The sequence below is a fragment of the Doryrhamphus excisus genome, chromosome 21 (assembly GCF_030265055.1).
Source record: "Doryrhamphus excisus isolate RoL2022-K1 chromosome 21, RoL_Dexc_1.0, whole genome shotgun sequence".
Classification (NCBI taxonomy): Eukaryota; Metazoa; Chordata; class Actinopteri; order Syngnathiformes; family Syngnathidae; genus Doryrhamphus; species Doryrhamphus excisus.
This window is the reverse complement of record NC_080486.1, coordinates 2797439-2820162: the sequence shown is the minus strand read 5'-3', so window position 1 is coordinate 2820162 and position 22724 is coordinate 2797439. Positions and strand designations below refer to the sequence as shown.

Below are 22724 nucleotides of genomic sequence, written 5' to 3'. Positions count from 1 at the left end.
ATTTGTAGCATCTCCCAATGAAGGAACGGGGCATGCTAAAGCAGCAGGAGGAAATATTAACGGCGTGAACGGGATCCAGATTCCCTTTCATCGTTCTTTGTGGATTTGCTATCTTCAGCGTCATCATGCAGGGCCGCTCAATGAGACTTCAGATTCTTAATTTCCTGCCACGGGGTCAGAAACAACGAGATACAACAAAAACCTGCAACGTGGAACGTGCTGCATTTACTTAAAACTGCGTTATCAGCGTGGAATCTTAATTGCAATCATAATCAACATGCAAATGAAGCTGCATGACACTCATATGCTTGGAATAATAAATACAAGAGTCCATTTTGTGTGAGAATATTTCAAGAAAAAAACCCCAAAAGTCATTTCAGTACAATTAAAATGAGGGAACCGTCGTCTTTGCTAGACGGAACAACAGAGGAGAGCGAGGGATTTAGCACGAAAGGGAAAGAGGCTTCTCGATGAATGAAGCATGACATCGCTTCCCTGGAGTGATGAGATATAAAAAAAAAAAGGCAAGAAGAAGAAGAAGAGAGAGTAGGAGCTTTCAAGTGCTGTATGTGAGGCACGAGCTTATGAGTGAAAAAAAAAAAAAAACTGCATAATGAGGCTTGGGAGAGTCCCTCATTCCGAGCCGCTGCATGAATAAGTCAAAGGGATTCCTGTATGGATACTCTTCCGGCTCTATCTCTCTCTCTCTACATTTCCTCCATCATCTCCTACATTTTTTTTCCCCCTGCAGCTCCTTTGCCTTCTGCTCCTCAGAAGATTGATTTGCACACCTAAATGAGCACTAAATTAAATATGTAGGGTGACGTGTCGTGGAAATGAAAGAAAATACGCTTTTACAGAGCTTTGGCTCGCTGACCGAGGATGCTGGCGTGGAGAGAAACAGCAGGAACAATAACAGCGGGCATTGGCGGTAGTCAATAACGTGCTGATTGTACTCCAGTTCTCCTTAGGAGTGGCTGGGCTCTTCCCTTGGAGGTCAGAGGAGGTCAGAAGCACAGTCATTGGGGAGAAACTACAATTGTTGCTCCTTTGCGTCAACATCCCGGACGATATATATCACGATATATCATATGTTTTTTGTTTTTCTTGTAGTTAAAGGTGATTTCCTGGAAAAAACTGAATTACACCAGCAATATGCACAATATACTAAATACATTTTTATTCCAGTAGAACAGTATGTTATGCTGTATCACAAACTTTCCTCTGTAAAAACTTCAAGTGTAGCATTTGGATAAATAAAGCTTTAACATCCAGCTTAAAATTTATTAAAAAAAACATAGAAAAATTATTATTTATTATTTTTATTTTATTTTATTTTTATTTAGATATTTATTTTATATTTATTTAGATATTTATTTTATATTTATTTTATTTTATTTTTATGTTATTTTATATTTATATTAATATATTAATTTTAATATATTTATTTTAATATTTATGTATTGTTTATGTATTTTATTTTGATATTTACATTTATTTGATATGTATTTTTATGTTATTTTATATTTATGTTATTTTATATTTATGTTATTTTATATTTATGTTATACGTATTTTTATATTATATGTATATTTATGTTATTTTATATTTATGTTATTTTATATTTATGTTATTTTATATTTATGTTATTTTATATTTATGTTATTTTTATATTTATGTTATTTTATATTTATGTTATTTTATATTTATGTTATTTTATATTTATGTTATTTTATATTTACATTTACATTTATATAAAAAACTATGATGAATTTAGAATTTATAAGGGATTTATTTCATAAAAAAACATAATAAAAGCTCACAGTGTTTGCATATTTACGTCGTATGATAACATTCTGTTTCTCCGAGCGTCTTTGAACGCACCTTAGTTGTGTTCTTCAGGTGAAAATTGCACATAACCTTTGTTGGTTGCTAACCTTTGAATAAATACCATTTTCAGTCTATGATAAATATCATGCCATATCATACTTTTAAATATCGATACAGTATCGTGGAACAAAGTATCGCGATATATCACCAAAAACGATATTTTCTTACACTCCTAATCCCGTGGGTACAAGGTATCGGGGTAGAATCATTAAAGGTTTGCAATATAATAAGAAATGATATGTAAGATTGAACAATGTGATTTTTTTTAACCATGGCGGTGAAGAGCAATGAAAGAGTTTTCCTAAACGCCTCGGCTGAGTTGTTGGTTGAGAACCGACGGGAGCCCAGGAGCCTGACAAAGTACAAAGGTCGTGGGTCAAATACTAAAAAGCCGATGAGATTTTTTTTCTTCGCTTCCTGCGCGAGGATGTGCTTTAAAGCGGGCTTGGCAGCCAGCTAGCGGGGCTGCGGGAACACGTCCCTCGCAGCGGGCGAGTCCCGCTGCATGGTGACCTTTTCTGGGAAGCAAGTTGGAATATCGATCACCTCTGATTGCCATTGGACGGAGACAGGAAGAAGAATTGAAAAGGAGAGAGTTGTGTTGGAAAGCTATTTTTGGTTTCCGTTTTTGATTTGTTCACCTGTCTACACCCAGCGGAGGGGGGGGGGGGGGGGGGGGGTGTCCTCCATTTTGAAAAATCTTTATTACAAAACATGCAACAAAAAAATAAAAAAAATCAAATAGCTATATTAATTTCAGTGGCTATATGCCACATATGGGAAAGTGAGATAATCCGCACGGTCGCATCACCGCATGGGATTTTTTTTTTTTTTTTTGAGGCCAACATCTGGAGAGTCAGAGAGCTCTGCGGCAGCTCGGCATTGTGGGAAATTTAGACGCACAATAGCCCGCGGTTTACGCCCCGTCCTCAATCAGGCTAGTCTGTGTGGATTAGTGATCCTGCGGCTTTACGGAGAGAGACGTATTCACAGCAGGGGGGTCGGGGGGGGGGGGGGGGGGGGTGGGAGGGGCAAATCAAAGCAACAACCTGTAAACAAAACAAATGTTTTCTGCATGGATGCTAATGTTATGCTAATCAGGCCCCCGGTCTGGCTGTATTCGTCTACGTCAGGCGGGAGTCTAAACACTCGCTGGATTGTACGGTGGCGACCGTTCCGCATACGGATCAGCTCTTCCTGTATCGATTTCTTGCCGTGCTGTCGCTTCACCATCAACGCCGCAACTGATGTGCGAAGAAACAGCAGGTTAAAGGTCATAAATACGTTTAATGCAGCTGTCAGAGCCCATAGTGTCAAAATAAGACAAGCCCATACTATAAATGCACACAAAGTGGCTGCAACATAAGGCTGTTTTGAACGTTTTGAATGCATTGGAGGATATTTTTATTTTATTACGTTTAATCCAAGTCAATCACTCTCCGATGGATAAGTAGCGGAGACAGGAAGCTGTCCTTGGCTGGTAAGACAGGAAGTGGCTTTGGCTCGGGTCACGGAATAGCTGCAGACGTCAACTTTTGGTATGTGCTGAAGGTGTCTTATTATTATTGTGCCCCCCCCCCCACCCGGACCGAGTGGAAAAGTTCAAGTCATTTCCTGTCAACACAGGGGACTTTGTACTGCAGTGAAGATGGAATTGCACAGTCATGGGACGACCACCATGTATCCCAGCAGACGTGGCTGCGTCCAAATGAGCTAAAAATCAGCTAAAAAATAAAAATAAAAAATCTACCAAAAACAAAAACGTATCGGCTCACATGACAAAATATGCCGATTTAAATAAAGAGCCAAATTATCTCACAGAAATATGAATATATTTTGCTCCCATTTTTCACAAAATCTTCATTCATAATTAGGTGTGCCTTAGGCTGGCCACAATAAAAGTATCCTACAAAATGTTAAGTCATCTGTTGCCATGCTGCTAGCATCTGTACACAAATCTTGGACACTGAATGCATCCCAGCATACTCGCTGAGCATTTTGGGGGTTTTGGGACCCCCCCCATGTTTTGCTGATTTACTTTATTGTGAAGGTGAGTGAGGATAAGCGGTAGAAAATGAATTAATAATAATAATAATAATAACTAACTAATCAGTGTGAAGTTGGTGGCTTTATTATAAGCGGTTAGCACGCAACGTTCAATTCCACTCTCGGCCATCTCTGTGTGGAGTTTGCATGTTCTCCCTGTGCATGCGTGGGTTTTCCTCCACATTCCAAAAACATGCTAGGTTAATTAGCGACTCCAAATTGTCCATAGGTATGAATGTGAGTGTGAATGGTTGTTTGTCTATATGTGCCCTGTGATTGGCTGGCTGGCCACCAGTCCAGGGTGTACCCCGCCTCTTGCCCAAAAACAGCTGGGATAGGCTCCAGCACTCCTGCAACCCTTGTGAGGAAAAGTGGTAGAAAATGAATGAATGAGTTCTCCTATTTTGTGTGGAAGTGGTAACCTTTTGGCTTCTTATTTTGTCTTTACCCACCCTCGGCCATCTCTGTGTGGAGTTTGCATGTTCTCCCCGTGCATGCGTGGATTTTCTCCGGGTACTCCGGTTTCCTCCCACATTCCAAAAACATGCTAGGTTAATTAGCAACTCAAAATTGTCCATAGGTATGAATGTGAGTGTGAATGGTTGGTTGTCTATATGCGCCCTGTGATTGGCTGGCTGGCCACCAGTCCGGTGTGAACCCCGCCTCTCGCCCCAAGACAGCTGGGATAGGCTCCAGCACCCCCTCCACGACCCTCGTGAGGACAAAGCAGTATAAAATGAATGAATAATATTCCCATAATACAGGAATTCAAAGCGGCATTCCACAAAAGCTTCAAGCTCAGAGCAGAGACGCCGACACATCAAGACAGCCGTGCTGGCGGCGAGTCAAAGTCGCTCAGGCGCCCGACCGCACACACAATTAAAAAGTCACACTGGTGCTGAGAGTTCCATGGTGAATCCCTCTTGATCGGACCAGATGGCGACGGAAAAAAAAAAAAATGGGCCTCTTTGGGATCTGACTGGAGACCGAACCCAGGGTGGATCAGGTGCTGGTGAAATTTGATTTAGTCATGCGGTTCAGTGAACAGTACTACTTTTTCTGGGTTTGGTACAATCCTAGTGTAGTTTTCCATAGTCCTCATTTAGGTTCAGTTTGTACTCAGTCAGGAAGTACTGCTATTGGACATTCATACGCTAGATCAGGGGTGGGCAAACTTTTTGACTCGCGGGCCGCATTGATTTAACAAAATTGCCGGGGGGCTAACTATATAGTATTTTACACATAAGTCCATTTATATATGTATATTTTTACACATATTTTACACGTAAAATAAAGTGCGTTATAAATTAAACTTATTATTATTAATTCATTCATTCATTTTCTACCTATCTAGGTCATTATATATAACACTGACTCACGTTGTCATCTTACAAATAACACTAAACTCATCACACAGCAACCTAACATTGAAAAGATATTCATTCATTCATTCATTTTCTACCGCTTTTTCCTCATGAGGGTCGCGGGGGTGCTGGAGCCTATCCCAGCTGTCTTCGGGCGAGAGGCGGGGTACACCCTGGACTGGTGGCCAGCCAATCACAGGGCACATATAGACAAACAACCATTCACACTCACATTCATACCTCTGGACAATTTAGAGTCGATTGAAAAGATATAACTGAGAAATATACAAACATGTACCAATATTCATTCATTCATTCATTTTCTACTGCTTTAACCTCACAAGGGTCACGGGGGTGCTGGAGCCTATCCCAGCTGTTTTCAGGCGAGAGGCGGGGTACACCCTGGACTGGTTTATTATTATTATTATTATTATTATTATTATTATTATTATGTGCTTGTGTCCATTTTTTCAGGAGCATTTGTAAACAACAGACCACATCAAATAACGAAATTGATCAAGCCATGATGCCAGGTTGTATGTTGACTTTAAATGAAATACTTTGGAAAGAACAGGCGGGCCATATTCAAACACTTGGCGGGCCGGATGTAGCCCCCGGGCCGTAGTTTGCCCATCCTTGCGCTAGATAGAATATTTACATAATGAGAATGTAGAAAACCTTCTAAATACCTTTCTAAACATTATTAGAGCCCTCTAGACATGAAATAACACCCCTATAATCACCGTTAAACTTCTGTTACACAATATATATGCCTGGAAAGCCTGGAAAAATTCACCTAATGCGTCTTCCCGGTTGTTTTTTCCATGATGAATTTACCGGATGAGTTTTTCGGCCACCCCACCACAGCGGACTCGGCTTCACTGACATCTTATCAGCGGGAGCCGGCGGTGTGAAACGGACGTCTGTGAAGCGGTGCCAATGTTTTGTTGCTAACGCAGCAACATTGACGTAGGGAACGGCCCGCAATCCCGGAGTATAGTTGATGGTGATGCAGCGGAATTGATCCTGTGGTACCCGATACATTTGTCTGAACACCGCTCTCCTGCTCCATAAGCAGCATAAGTGGCTCTTCCTGCTCTTTGTCCCGTTCTTCCCTGTCACTCCAATGGCCGGAAGCACTCGATTCCCTTTTGGGAGACACAGCGCACTCGACATCTATTTTGCTAACCAAAACATTCATTTTGATCCAGTTGTTATAGTGACTCCGCCATCATACTCACACTAGTAATGATCCAAAGTATCTCGAAAGCGGGGAGAGACGGTGTCCGTTCGCCCCCCCCCCCCCGGACCCCCCTCGCCCAACGCCCCCCGAAGTGGTAACTTTTTGGCTTCTTATTTTGTCTTTCCCCACCTTCGGCCATCTCTGTGTGGAGTTTGCATGTTCTCCCCGTGCATGCGTGGGTTTTCTCCGGGTACTCCGGTTTCCTCCCACATTCCAAAAACATGCTAGGTTAATTAGCGACTCCAAATTGTCCATAGGTATGAATGTGAGTGTGAATGGTTGTTTGTCTATATGTGCCCTGTGATTGGCTGGCCGCCAGTGTCAGGGTGTACCCCGCCTCTCGCCCGAAAACAGCTGGGATAGGCTCCAGCACTCCTGCAACCCTTGTGAGGAAAAGTGGTAGAAAATGAATGAATGAGTTCTCCTATTTTGTGTGGAAGTGGTAACTTTTTGGCTTCTTATTTTGTCTTTCCCCACCTTCGGCCATCTCTGTGTGGAGTTTGCATGTTCTCCCCGTGCATGCGTGGGTTTTCTCCGGGTACTCCGGTTTCCTCCCACATTCCAAAAACATGCTAGGTTAATTAGCGACTCCAAATTGTCCATAGGTATGAATGTGAGTGTGAATGGTTGTTTGTCTATATGTGCCCTGTGATTGGCTGGCTGGCCACCAGTCCGGGGTGAACCCCGCCTCTCGCCCCAAGACAGCTGGGATAGGCTCCAGCACTCCTGCAACCCTTGTGAGGAAAAGTGATAGAAAATGAATGAATGAGTTCTCCTCCTATTTTGTGTGGAAGTGGTAACTTTTTGGCTTCTTATTTTGTCTTTCCCCACCTTCGGCCATCTCTGTGTGGAGTTTGCATGTTCTCCCCGTGCATGCGTGGGTTTTCTCCGGGTACTCCGGTTTCCTCCCACATTCCAAAAACATGCTAGGTTAATTAGCGACTCCAAATTGTCCATAGGTATGAATGTGAGTGTGAATGGTTGTTTGTCTATATGTGTCCTGTGATTGGCTGGCCGCCAGTGTCAGGGTGTACCCCGCCTCTCGCCCCAAGACAGCTGGGATAGGCTCCAGCACTCCTGCAACCCTTGTGAGGAAAAGTGGTAGAAAATGAATGAATGAGTTCTCCTCCTATTTTGTGTGGAAGTGGTAACTTTTTGGCTTCTTATTTTGTCTTTCCCCACCTTCGGCCATCTCTGTGTGGAGTTTGCATGTTCTCCCCGTGCATGCGTGGGTTTTCCTCCCACATTCCAAAAACATGCTAGGTTAATTAGCATTCCTCCCGTTCTTCCCTGTCACTCCAATGGCCGGAAGCACTCGATTCCCTTTTGGGAGACACAGCGCACTTGACATCTATTATTTTGCTAACCAAAACATTCATTTTGATCCAGTTGTTATAGTGACTCCGCCATCATACTCACACTAGTAATGATCCAAAGTATCTCGAAAGCGGGGAGAGACTGTGTCCGTTCGCCCGCCCCCGGACCCCCCTTGCCCAACGCCCCCTCGACTTGAATTCATGGCTTGAATTGCTCACCATGACAGCACTGCTATGAATAATGCAGCGGCTCGCCCGCTTTGGCCCCGGCCATGTGATGTTTGCACACACATGCTGCTTGACATGAAAGACACCGCGCAGAAGAAATAAGCCAGAATAAGCAGAGCACAAAGTGTTTGAAACCCGTCAGCAGTGCTCTGGAACTCCCGCGATTATCCCACCACGCATCCTTCTGTGATCTTTGCCCTTTGGTTGTCATTACCACCGCGCGGCTTTTAACGTTAGCATAAATCTATAATGGATATGTTTAGATGTTTTACACGTCTCACTTGCGTAATTAAAGGACTGGAAAAATGCATTTTGGAACGCTTTCAATAACATTTTTCCCTGGCGTGGAAAGGGAAAATTCCTTGGGTGGTGTTGCTTGTGATTGGGTCGAGTTGAGTGTCACAGGGGCCCACGGATGATGGATGGCGCTGTATTTCATCTCTTCATCTTTCCCCCACAAGCAATCTATTACAGGGACTCCCTGGCAACGTATAAAGTCATTCATTGACGATCCCCGGCCTGATTAAAGCAGCCATTTTGTTTAAAAATCCCAGAGGGATCGCCATTATTGATATTTAATATTTATGTCAGTGTCGTCTCCATGAAGGATATACTGAGGCTTTGTAATAAAAAAATTCTTTGTTCATTTTCTACCGCTTATCCTCAAGTGGGCCGGGGGGGGGGGGGGTGCTGGAGCCTATCCCAGCTGTCTTGGGGCGAGAGGCGGGGTACACCCTGTCCATCTCCAAGGCCTCTAACATGTAATGTACCTCTGTAATGTACTCGTTCCTGATCCTATCCATCCTGGTCACTCCCATTGAGAACCTCAGCATCCTCATCTCTAATTCCTCCTCTTCTACTGTCTTTTTTATAATTTAAAAAAAATATATAATTACTTTCTTGGGCGGCACGACGGTCGAGTGGTTAGCGCGCAGACCTCACAGCTAGGAGACCAGGGTTCAATTCCACCCTCAGCCATTTCTGTGTGGAGTTTGCATTCTCCGGGTACTCCGGTTTCCCCTCCCACATTCCAAAAACATGCTAGGTTAATTAGCGACTCCAAATTGTCCATAGGTATGAATGTGAGTGTGAATGGTTGTTTGTCTATATGTGCCCTGTGATTGGCTGGCCACCAGTCCAGGGTGTAACCCCGTCTCTCGCCCGAAGACAGCTGGGATAGGCTCCAGCACTCCTGCAACCCTTGTGAGGAAAAGTGGTAGAAAATTAATGAATGAGTTCTCCTCCTATTTTGATTCATCATCGCCATCGCGCTCTCCCACGCTCTGTCTGACTGTCAGACTGAGCGGTGGGATTTTTCTGGGTGTGGGGGTTTCTCTGGGGGCGTCATGCGAATGCCCTGCACTCTGCCGTCACCAGGGTGGATCCAACCGAGGAAAGAATCCGTCAGGGTGATGATGAGCACCGGCGATGTATTCTGGTCATGTAACGTATAAAAACAAGGGTGTCATTTAGCAAAAAAAAGCGAGCGCGCATCACAAAATCCAAAGCCTCTAGCGGCATGCTAATTACATACATGACCTTAGCGTGGGAGGTAACATGCGGGAAATTAAACTAGAAAGGAATGTTGTACTATAAATCAGTGGGTGACGGTCCGGTTTGGAGGGCGGGGCTTGATGTTGAAGCACTATACACCCGAACATACAAAATTGTCAAATATACGCAAATGCGCTAGCTCATTAGCATTAGCAATTTACATAGTGATTTCAAATACGTTCAAATATGACGGCTAATTACACATTTAAATGTAAATTCCATTGATTGATATTAATCAATGGACTTTGAGGTAAACATGCACGGTGGTTGAGTGGTTGGCGCGCAGGCCTCACAGCTAGGAGACCCGAGTTCAATTGCACCTTTGCATGTTCTCCCCGTGCATGCGTGGGTTTCCTCCTCTCCAAATTGTCAAATTGTGAGTGTGAATGGTTGTTTGTCTATATGTGCCCTGTGATTGGCTGGCCACCAGTCCAGGGTGTACCCCGCCTCTCGCCCCCAGCACCCCCCCATGCGACCCTCGTGAAAATAAGCAGTAGAAAATGACTGAATGAATGAAGCGTACAAATGTCTAAATAAACTAAAATACAAATATAAAGTATTCAAAACCAATAAGTAGTATTCTACACTAGTCACCAAGTATCAGTTTTGATCAGTGACACACAAGCACCAGACTTGATCACCACAACAACAGTCTTTTATTACAGGTTTTGATTATCTCACAGTAATGCCTAATAAAAATCACTAACAAACGCCAAGCTAAAACTCAACTCTGAACACCCACCGACACATCCTGTCCGCCCCACATCTTGGCTACCCTAGCACTGGAATGAGTCTTATTTACGTCTTAAATGTCTAATTTTATCACGTTATATTGACTATATTGCATAACAGAAGTTTAAAGGTGATTTATAGGGGTGCTATTTCATGTCCAGAGGGCTCTAATAATGTTTAGAAAGGTATTTAGAAGGTTCTACCGTATGAATAACGGATGCTACTTCGCTGAAATTCACTTATCACCCTGGTCACCCGCTTCCAATTGAGGTCATCAAACGCCCTGATTATAATTACGGCATTTACAGGACGTAACAGGAAGTACATGTAATCGCCTCCATTACAGCGATATAACAGCAATATTAGTATTGGAGAAACACACATGGCAGTCTCGCTAATGGGTGCAAGGGGGACAAGCATATTGGGAGACGGGCCAGTACCGAGCAGCCCGTCCCCAGGAGGCCCAGGACTTAACCGACTTAATAACATCCCATTCTTTTCAACTAATGAGTTCAAACAGCCCAGGTGGAAAATGGCGTTGAAACGAGGCCTGGCCTCTCCGCAGCGGAGACTCGTTTTTAAGCGCGGGGGAAAGCGGAGAGGCGGCGCAATGAGACAAGAAGCCCAAAGCCATGCACGGCCAGCCACGGCGGAGAGCGAAAGCATGCAAATTAGTGTGTGTTTATGTGTGTATGTGTGTGCGAGAGAGAGAAGTCCCATGGCAGTTTGCACACATTAGCATATTCTTCTAATTGTAATTCATTTCAAACATTCATTTAGAGACGGTGGGTTGCAACGACAAGGTACTATGGACAAAAGTATTGGGACTAGAACCATTAATCGATGATTAATCGATTGACATCCGATTAATGAAATAATCAAATTTGCAGTAATTTTACAAGAATAAAATCAAAATATTGCAAGGAAAAAGAACGTTTTATTGATTATTTATTATTATTTCATTTTATTATGATTTAATTTTAATAGCATATAGTTCAAATATATAAGAAAAAACGTAATGCTATGAGAAACAAAAAAAATATTAAAAATATTAAAATATTATGGGAATAAAGTCATAACTATCAGATGAAAATTTACAAAAAGAACATTTTAATAATTGAAAAAGAAAGAAAAACAATATGAATGGAAAAGACCGCTGTAATTTTATGACAATAAAGTCAAAATGACGTATTCTAACAAGACAAAAGTCACAATTTTACAACAAACTGCGAAGGTTGTGAGGCTACATATCTTTGTGGCATAGAATTGAAATGTGAAATATGACAATCCAACTAAAAAAATTTATTAATAATTAATTAATAATTAATTATTTTTGCCTAAAACTTGCTAAATTATGGGAATAAAGTCATAAAATTATTGGAAGAATGGAAAGAAAGTCGTAATATTCCAAAAATAATTTATAAAGAAGACGGTAGAAAACCAAAAAGCAAAAATGGGGGGGGGGGGGGGGGGGCATTTGTACTTCCTGTCTTTTCCACAGTGCCACTGAAAAAAAAAGACAGGAACCACAACGGGAGGTAGTAGAGATAAGGATGCTGAGGTTCTCAATGGGAGTGACCAGGATGGATAGGATCAGGAATGAGTACATCAGAGTGACATTTACATGTTGGAGACCTTGGAGATAAAGTCAGAGAGGCAAGACTGGGACGGTTGGGACATGTCGAGAGGAGAGCTGGTGAATATATTGGTAGAAGGATGTTGCCAGGTAGGAGGCGTGTACCCATAATACGCTTTTTCACGTACATCACAAAGCTGAGATGCGTTTTTTTTTTCTTGAAATTTGAAAAACGTTTTGCATATCTACATGTGTTTGTCCCTGGTCTGAACCCTAACCACTTCCTCCGTTAATCAAAACAACAAGCTTCAGATGAACCGACAAGGAAAAACGCTACAGTGCGTGAAGAAAGGTACCAGAGTTTTCCGAGGAAGCGCTACTCCTCGTGCATCGGTGACTTTTTCCAAGCTTTAAGTGAATCCCAGATAATGCATTGCTGGTAGTCCATTAAAAAGCCATTATCACGCGTTATCAATGCCATTAGAGAGCTCCGAATGGGACTAAGCACGCCCACCAGGAGGCCGAGCCTGCATACGTGCCGTCAGTCGGATCCGCCATCGCCTTCTGGAGTGTCGCTTTCCGAAGATCACAATGGATAGTAAAAACGGAACAAGAAAAAATGTCCAGATTATAAAAGGCATTATAATGAAGTCGCTCTTTAATTCCGCTAAAGCACATTTCACATTTTCTTGCTTCTGTTCTGACCCCCGGCATCCAACTTAGAGCGTAAACCGCTTTAAGTATCATGAGATTTCCAATCACTCTCCTGAGCGCCGCTAGCCACAGAATGACCCGCATCACGTGGAGCGTCGGATCCCAGATCGCAGCCCGAGTGCTTGGAGGCCGACCAGCTTCCTGACAGACACAAACGGCTCACCGAGGAAGATCTGGAAAATGCCAAGCGCTATTTATACGCTCGATGAAATTCACACACCCTCCAGGAGCAAAACGTGTACGCCCCGCCCCCTCTCTCTCTTGTTTACCTGGATAGGGAGTGATTTATCACCCGCTACACAACCTTGTCCGCTATCATGGAGCGCAGGGGGTCTCACGCACAAACTCTCGGCGAAACACAATAAGGACAAAGACGGATCGCTCCGAAGCCGATAGCCAATTAGCTTCCAGCAAAGCCTTTCACACAGAACACCGCGTACGATTCAGGCCGTTTCAATAAATCACAGCAAGGCATTTAAATGGATCTCGGTCAAAGCTAAACGCCCGGCTTGTCTCAAGCTAAGCGTTCGGCGCACTGGGCGTGTGCGGTGTCTTGTGTCGTGCATGAGTGTTCCGAAATAGCCACCGGGAGTTACGATCGACTCCGCGGGATAAGGCCATGATGAAGCGGGAAGGAATGGGAGATTGTGTGATTGGGAGAAAAAAAAAGGTTTTACTTCTGTCTGACGTGATTTAGAAAGTAGTCACAACGTTAGACTGCAAACAATTATGGTGCAGCGTCACGCCGATGATGCGGATCGCACGGCTCTGATTGGTCGGCTTTCGTTTGTTCCATGCTCCAACAATGATGCCCCCCCCAGGATGAAGATATATACAGGAATCCATCATTTATCACACCCGACCATGGTAAGTGAATTTCCCTTATTTATAAAACTCAATTTTAGAGCCCTCCATACATGAAATAACACCCCTATGTTCATCTTTACACTCCTATTACCCAATATGGTTGCTACAATAAGAGAAAATTAAACATCAATAAGACTCATACTTGTGTGTGCTGATGTAAATGTGTTCTGGTGATGGGGGGGGGGGCAGGAAGTGAATTTAGGGGTTCAGAATTCAGCCTGGGATAAGGCCCATGTTGGAAAATTATTGTGCCGGGTTGTGAGATCATTTAAAGCGGCAATCAAAGTTTGTTGTTCTCGTGATCAAGTCTGGTGCTTGTGTGTCTCACCACAGATTACAGTTACAGAACAATAATACTGCCACCACAGGAATCCATCGTTTATCAGGGTAAATGGTTCCACACCCAAACATAGCAAGTGAATTTCACTCATTTATAAGACTGATTGTTCCAGTTAAAGCATAGACAATTTTTAGAGCCCTCCAGACATGAAATAACACCCCTATGTTCATCTTTACGCTCCTATTACCCAATATGGTAGCTATAATAAGAGAAAATTAAACATCAATAAGACTCATGTTTGTGTGTGCTGATGTAAAAATGTGTTCCGGTGATGGGGCGCTGAATGGGGGGGGGGGCAGGAAGTGAATTTGGGGGTTCAGAATTCATCTTGGGTTACGGCCCATGTTGGAAAAATATTGTGCCGGGGTTGTGAGATCATTTAAAGCGGTTTGTTGTTCTCGCGATCAAGTCTGGTGCTTGTGTGTCTCACTAAAGATTACAGTTACAGAACAATACTGCCACCTAGTGACCAGTGTGGAACACTGTCATTGTTTTTGAATGCCTTATATTTGTATTTTACTTCATTTTATTTTTATTTTTTTTTTAAAAAAAGCTTGATTTAGAGAATTAATTAATGAATATATTTGAATCCTAAATATATAAACGGCGTCAATCACAGCTAACGAAGCTCCCGTGATATTTAAAGGCACAGTGAAGAACGGCGTCACCTTGTTTTGCCGAGTGTAAATAGCCATAAAAACACAAGGCGAGCACACAGTGGGAACCGAGGAGCAGGACGCAGACATGTAAATTATTCAAGTTGAGACGTAGGCGGCGGGGGCCGCTTTGTTGGTCCGAGAGTCTCGCTGGCTGGCGCTGATAAAAATACCCCCCTGAAGGTGAACGAAAAAGACATGGCTGCAGGGGCTTGTCTGCAGGCGGGGCTCGGTGGAGGTGTCTTAAGAAAACAACAACGGCATCCGAATGCGACTGGAGTGGAACCCCTTGAGGGATGGAATGCATCATTCCGCATGCGGGGGGGGGGGGGGGGGGGGAGAAAAACAGATGCTGTTGACTTACTAACTTAAACAACTTTTGTAGGGCGGTAGGAGTTTTGTACAGGAGACAGTACGGGAATGGGAACGCCATTCCAATGATGCACGCCGATTATGGCGGATTATGGGGAACGTCGTGGAAGGTGCCAAGCGGCTAATCACAAACAATCTGGATGCGTTTATTGTCTTCCTCACGGATGCTCCGACGGGTTGAAGGAACCTCGTGATTAGAAGTGGCCATTTGTGGAAACAGGAAGTGCCGGAGACAACGCAGGACATGGCACTAGCTGCTCCTTGGAAGAATAATATCACATGCGTGATATGTCACAACCAGAATAAACTATTTATTTTTATGTGCTTTTCAGCTTGTGTAATAATACCACTGCCCCCCAACCCCCCCGGCAACTTGGCCTCCATTACCCATAAACTATGATTTAATTAATGTGCAGTCTTGTGTATGACAGCTATTGTGTTATACTGCCATGACAGGGTCACATGGGCCGTGTCGCTTCCTGTCACACTTTCGATGCGTGATACACACACACACACACACAACATTGCAAATTCCAACCCAAGTCCATGAATTTTAATTGAAATTGCAAACAGGGAGTGGAATTCCAATCAAATTGCGATTGACCGAAGTAGAGTTGAAATTCCATCACATCTAGTAATCCTCGGATTAACTGGTTCCTTATAAAGCAAATATTCACCTTCCATATACTGGTTTTAACATCATTAGAGCCCTCTACACGTGAAATAACACCCCTATAGTCACCTTTACACTCTTGTTACCCAGTATAGCAGATAATAAGTTAGTTTGAGCATAGAAAAAAACCTGTCTATAACGTTCTAAATACAATTACTAACATGATTAGAGCCCTCTCGACATAAAAAAGCACCCCTATAGTCACCTGTGCACTCATACGACCCAACATAATAGTCCTACACAATCAGTTCTAGCATTAAAACTGTGTTCACAAACTTCTAGATACTGTTTTTGACATCATTAGAGCCCTCTAGACGTGAAATAACACCCCTATAGTCACCTTTGCACTCTTATTACCCAGTTAGTAATTAGTTCTAGCATTAAAATCTTGTTCACAAACTTCTAAATACTGTTTTTGACATCATTAGAGCCCTCTAGACGTGAAATAACACCCCTATAGTCACCTTTGGACTCTTGTTACCCAGTTAGTAATTCGTTCTAGCATTAAAATCTTGTTCACAAACTTCTAAATACTGTTTTTGACATCATTAGAGCCGTCTAGACGTGAAATAACACCCCTATAGTCACCTTTGGACTCTTGTTACCCAGTTAGTAATTCGTTCTAGCATTAAAAATCTTGTTCACAAACTTCTAAATACAATTTCTAACATGATTAGAGCCCTCTAGACATGAAAAAGCACCCCTATAGTCACCTGTACACTCATATGACCCAACATAATAGTTCTACAAAATCAGTTCTAGCATTAAAATCGTGTTCACAAACTTCTAAATCCTGTTTTTAACATCATTAGAGCCCTCTAGACACAAAATAACACCCCTATAGTCCCATTTACATTTATATATTACACAATACCTAATATTGCGTCCAGCAAGTGCATGTTTATGTATGTATGTAGTATATATTTCCATAGTGTGCCGCAGTAATCCCTCCCACTCACAGTCAGGCTTTACGGTGACATTATGTGATAGAAAGAACCGTTTTCCCACTAAGTGTATTGGCATTTCTGCACACACACACACACACACACACACACACTGGGCCATATAATTGCATTATTCCACAGCCTGAAGAACGTATACGTGCAGGCACAAAGCCATCCATTTCTGCAGATTAAGCACAGACGGGCGCAGCATCTCTCATGTAAATGTGGAAAAATTGGGGACTTTGCCAGTTGGAGAAAGTCGGGAAAGGAAGTTAGATTATGAATTATCATCTGATGCAAGAAGAGGAAAAGCAAACCAGAAAAAAAAAAATTATAAAAAAATTGATGAAGACTAGTCGCCTTATTTGTACAGAATCATAAGTATAAATAACTCTGGAGTTGCTTGTCCTTCAATTATTGTTTTAAATCGGCCTCTCAATGAGCGTCATGGGGTTTGATTATATATTGTCGCCGTGGCAACCCCCATGATATATCGCTGTGAAAAGATGTTTACATAACACGTATTATGCTTTGCAGCCTTGTCGCTATCATGGAATAATGTTTCGAAGACATTATGTAAACAAGACATGACTGCGGTAGCTTTGACGTCCTTCTTGTGTTTTATTTCCTGTGTACCGGCGCAGTAGTATCGCTTTACACTGTACTTTCAAGCCAAATATTTCTTGTAAAAGTACTGGAGGCCGGCTTCCATAGGTTTCTCCGTCTTAAAAGACTCCTCTTTCGGGAAATAGAAACATCCAGTATCGCTTGGACATGATGAACATCCAGCAGCAACACGACATTTTGGCATTTTGATGAAAAATATACCGAACCGAGGTCATTGTTTCCTCCTAGCTCATTGGGAAGTGAGAGCCTGATGTCACTTTGACGTCCTTCTTGTCTTTTATTTCCTGTGTACCGATGGAGTAGTATCGCTTTTAAGTAGTACTTTCAAGACAAATGTGTCTTGTAAAAGTTGTAAAAGCACTGGAGGCAAGCTTCCATAGGTTTCTTTGTCTTAAAACACTCCTCTTTCAGGAAATAGAAACATCAAATATCGCTTGGACACGATGAACATCCAGCAGCAACGCAACATTTTGGCATTTTGATGAAAAATATACCGAACCGACCTACCTAAGTCTAGGTTATTAGTTCATTGTTGCCTCCTAGCTCATTGTGAAGTGAGAGCCTGATGTCACTTTGACGTCCTTCTTGTCTTTTATTTCCTGTGTACCGATGGAGTAGTATTGCTTTTCACCGTACTTTCAAGCCAAATGCTTCTTGTAAAAGTTGGAAAAGCACTGGAGGCAGGCTTCCATAGGTTTCTCCGTCTTAAAACACTCCTCTTCCAGGAAATAGAAACATTTAGTATCGCTTAGACATGATGAACATCCAGCAGCAACGCAACATTTTGATGAATATATACCACTGTAACTGTACTTTCAAGCAAATGCTTCTTGTAAATGTGTTCCTGCAAAGAAGTCATCAGTGAAATGATCACTGCAAAGGACACTAAGTGGTAAAAAAAATGAATGAATGAATTTTTTTTCATAGTTGGAGCACAGAAAACCTGTTTAAATACGTTTTTTAACATTATTAGAGCCCTCTGGACATGAAAATAGAACCCCTACAGTTTATTTTATGTTTATATTACACAATATAGTGGACATAAAAACATAATAGACTCACCCATGGTCAGCTGGGATAGGCTCCAGCATACACCGCCACCGCGATGAGGATTAAATAGCATAGAAAATGAATGTGTTATTTTTTGTACTTCCTGTTCTGTACAGGAGTAATAAAAAAAATAAAGCGAGGTACCACTCTGTTTTAAATTAGGACAAATACACACAACACATGACTCTGCAACCATCATCTGTATGTTGAAAGCCATGTTCTCGTTCCCAGAGGAACAGACCAAATGGTGTCTCTTTCTCTCTTATATGCGGCGGCTGTCCGTCATCACGAGTGTGATCCCTCCCAGCAAGAGTAGAATTTGTAACCGTAGCACACACATCGCTCATACGCATTAGACTCGCAAACACACTTGTATGGATTGGATTTAATTGCCTTAATGAGGAGCTCGAGAAGAACAATTGATTGGATTTAGGTTTGTTTGGACCGCTGATGGAGGTTAAGGTGCGGTGGAAATAAAACGACTGCACCACCTCCACACACCAGTGGTTCAGTCCGAACCTTTTTAGGGGAAAATGAAGAGTTTTTGCCTCCACTCTTGTTTTGGCCCTGAGCTCCAAGCGGCGTGGGGACCGTTAAAGGGAAAGAGCAGATGATTAAGCGAGATGAGAGCCGCGGGGTCAAGAGGGGGGGGCAGCGGTAGGGAGGAAAGGGCAGTAGGATAGGGTAGGACGCACGAGCAGTCTGGCCTCATTATGAAAACATTTATCACCACCATCTTTAAAAGGGTCCCTGACATGATTCATCAACATTGCTTAAATATCTTATACTGTATGTTGTTTGGAATTATCTTTGATATTGTTCGATTTTTGAAAGCGAAATTACGTTCCTTTATGATGCCACACATGACGAAGTTCTCCCTTTCTTCACAATGAGCTAGGAGACTAGACTTAGGTAGGTCTGTTCGGTATATTTTTCATCAAAATAGCCATTATGCCAAAATGTCGTGTTGCTGCTGGATGTTCATCATGTCCAAGCGATACTGGATTTTCTATTTTCCGAAAGAGGAGTGTTTTAAGACAAAAATGGATGGATCAAGTGCAGAGAAGGAGAAACCGATGAAAGCCCGCCTCCAGTGCTGTCCTTTGCAGTGATCATTTCATCATCTCACTGAAAGTACAGTGAAAAGTGATACTACTCCGCCGGTACACAGGAAATAAAAGACTAGAAGGACGTCAAAGGGTCTCACTTCCCAAGGAGCTAGGGGTGGGCAAACTTTTTGACTCGCGGGCCGCATTGACTTAACAAAATTGACGGGGGGGGGGGGGGGGCATACTATATATTCTACACGTAACAGTCTACCTGGAATTATTGTATCTGTAAAAATGTAGTGCAATCAGCTATATGTACTTGTACCATGCTGTACCAAGGTTGTACCATGATGCCAGGTTGTATGTTAAGTTTCAATGAAATACTTTGGGCCGTATTCAAACACTTGGCGGGCCGCATGTGGCCCCCGGGCCGTAGTTTGCCCACCTCTGAGCTAGAAGGAAACAATGAACAAATAACCTAGACTTAGGTAGGTCGCTTCTGTATATTTTTCATCAAAATGACAAAATGTCGCGTTGCTGCTGGATGTTCATCGTATCCAAGCGATAGTGCATGTTTCTATTTCCCGAAAGAGGAGCGTTTTAAGACAGAGAAACCTATGGAAGCCCGCCTCCAGTACTTTTACAAGAAGCATTTGGCTTGAAAGTACAGTTAAAAGCGATACTACTCCATCGGTACACAGGAAATAAAAGACTAGAAGGACGTCAAAGGGTCTCACTTCCCAAGGAGCTAGGAAGAAACAATGAACACATAACCTAGACTTATGTAAGTCGGTTCGGTATATTTTTCATCAAAATGACAAAATGTCGCGTTGCTGCTGGATGTTCGTCATATCCAAGCGATAGTGCATGTTTCTATTTCCCGAAAAAGGAGCGTTTTAAGACTGAGAAACCTATGGAAGCCTGCCTCCAGTACTTTTACAAGAAGCATTTGGCTTGAAAGTACAGTGAAAAGTGATACTACTCCGCCGGTACACAGGAAATAAAAGACAAGAAGGACGTCAAAGTGACATCAGGCTCTCACTTCCCAATGAGCTAGGAGGAAACAATTAACTAATAAAACCTAGACTTAGGTAGGTCGCTTCGGTATATTTTTCATCAAAATGTCGTGTTGCTGCTGGATGTTCATCGTGTCCAAGCGATACTGGATACTGTTGGTTTGGACCTTTGTGTTTTGTTACCTCTTACGCAATAAACATACAAAGAGACAATAAAGAGTCAACCGGTGATGACGGCATGGAGATGGGGGGGCAATGACCTCTGGGTGGGAGGTGAAAACACGTTTAATAATTAATAATTCTTTCTTCACGGGACAAAATCTGATGCATTTTAGACAATAATTTTCATCAAAATCCAAATTTTATTAAAAAAATGCGGCCTACAAAAATTATTTATTAATCGTCAAGTACCCCCAAAATTAGACCTTAATTTTTTTGCATTTTATTATTTGTGAAATTAAGAGATTACACCAGGCTGTTTTTTTTTTTGTCTGAATAAATAATAAAACCCTAATTTTAAAACCCTAATTCCGGTCATCTTTTGGAAAAGTGTGCTAATATCCGTTTAGCCAAAATACCCTTCTGCTAGCTGCAAAATCACCAGTTCCGATGACACAACTCCGCCCGGAGAGAGAGTAATTCATGCTCCGAGCGGATTTAAGCCCGCTTAATGCGCTAATGATAAGTGCTGCGTTTACATGATGCTGGTCCGCGGCAGTGTTGTCACATCGGGCGGCCCCCCCCCCATCTGTGGTCTAAAGTCTAAACCTCTAATGAGAACATGACACCGAGAGAGACGGCGATGGAGGTGTGTGAGGGGCGGATCCCAAAAAACGAACCTTGACATCATCAAATTATGCCGCCGACACCTGCCTCTGGGGGGGGGGGGCAAGTGCACTAACTCAATACCCCCCCCCCCAAAAAAAAAAAATACTGACACATTTTTGGAAAGCATCTGCAGCTTGACCTCTACCTCGCATATATAATAAGATAACTGGCATGAGGTCGTTAACGTTTACGTTATTTACGTTACACCCCAACCAGCGTGGAATCACGGCACTAATGCAACACCCAAAGGCGTTGGGGTAGGCCCCCCCCCCCCGTATATATACATGTTTTTAACGCCTAATTATGCAACTTATGATGGAGATAGCATCAAAACACTTTCACTTCAAGTACACTTTCAGTGGGAAATGTCAAAAGTCACAAACCCCCCCTCCCTTTCTTTAAATAGTGTCAAAGCACCCCCCCCCCTTTGCCAAACGCATGCGTGTGTGTGTGAATGCTAACCTGCCCTTCTGGCACGCGGAGCACAGCCACGCTTTGTCCTTCTTGTTGTAGGCGCAGCAGGTCTTGCACACGTTGTACTGGCAGTCCAGGCAGCGGCGCTTGGGGTTGAGCAGGAAGGTGAAGGGCGCGCAGCAGCGGATGCAGCAGTGCTCGTTGAAACGATGCTGCTTGGAGAGGATGGAGCATCTGCTGCCTTCCTCCGCCAGCTCCTGCTTCATCTCGCTGGAGTCGAGAGAGAGAGAGAGGCAGAGAGAGAGAGGGGGAGGGACGAAAAAGAGGAGGGAGGAGAGCATCTGGTCAAGAGGTAGAATGTGACGGCGATGTGGAATAAATCGGGAAGAGACGCTGTGGTTGGCATTTTGGCTTGGAAGACCCCCCCCCCGTCATGCCGCGCTCCCCCTCCCCAGCATCCTCAATCTAGAGAGCGTGCCACTTCTATTAATTAAGGCACAAGCGACATGAGGAACAACGATAGGGAAAAGGCGTAAATAACGCCGCAAGGAAGGTCACCAAAAACAAATAAAGAGCGTCTAAAGAGTGTTTACATAGCAAAGATCTTTATCTGGTTTGGTTTTCCACACCAATTCACTAATTGCTCACTTAAAATGGATGATAGTACCTCTGTATTACTATGAAAAGTCATTTGAAAAATGTTCATGTGAATCCTATTAATCCATTCAAAAATATTAACAAAATATACATTTGATATGGCAATGGTTTTATTTCATATGAACATGCATCAGATTACAATTGAGTGCATCCCATAATCAGTTCACAGTTCCACATGTCCAAAAGGAGTAGGAAGAAGCAAAGCTTATTAAATCCTACCCCTCCATCTGGTACTTTTACAATCAGTAACTGTTACATTTGTTCACTTCCTGCTTTCCTAATATGATTTAAGTTTTTTTTTATTATTTTAATTTAATTTTAATTATTATTTTTTTTTTAATGGGGGCTGCACAGTGGTCGAGTGGTTAGCACACAGGCCTCACAGCTAGGAGACCCGAGTTCAATTCAACCCTGTGTGGAGTTTGCATGTTCTCCCCGTGGGTTTTCTCCGGGTACTCCGGTTTCCTCCCACATTCCAAAAAAACATGCTAGGTTAACTAGCGACTCCAAATTGTCCATAGGTATGAATGTGAGTGTGAATGGTTGTCTATATGTGCCTTGTGATTGG

General features: G+C 42.7%; 1 protein-coding gene across 7 annotated transcripts in view; it reads right to left on the bottom strand.

Annotated features, from left to right (window-relative positions):
- The window catches only part of myripb (myosin VIIA and Rab interacting protein b), a 111742-nt gene that overhangs the window by 30244 nt on the left and 58774 nt on the right, over nucleotides 1-22724 (bottom strand). For all 7 annotated transcript variants that reach the window (XR_009120454.1, XR_009120453.1, XR_009120452.1 and 4 more), the window contains exon 3: nucleotides 21548-21769. Coding sequence is in view for 4 of the 7 variants with exons in the window: in XM_058059355.1 (XP_057915338.1) it covers nucleotides 21548-21769 (222 nt within the window). In the remaining 3 variants the exon portion in view is untranslated. The remainder of the gene's footprint in view (nucleotides 1-21547; nucleotides 21770-22724) is intronic.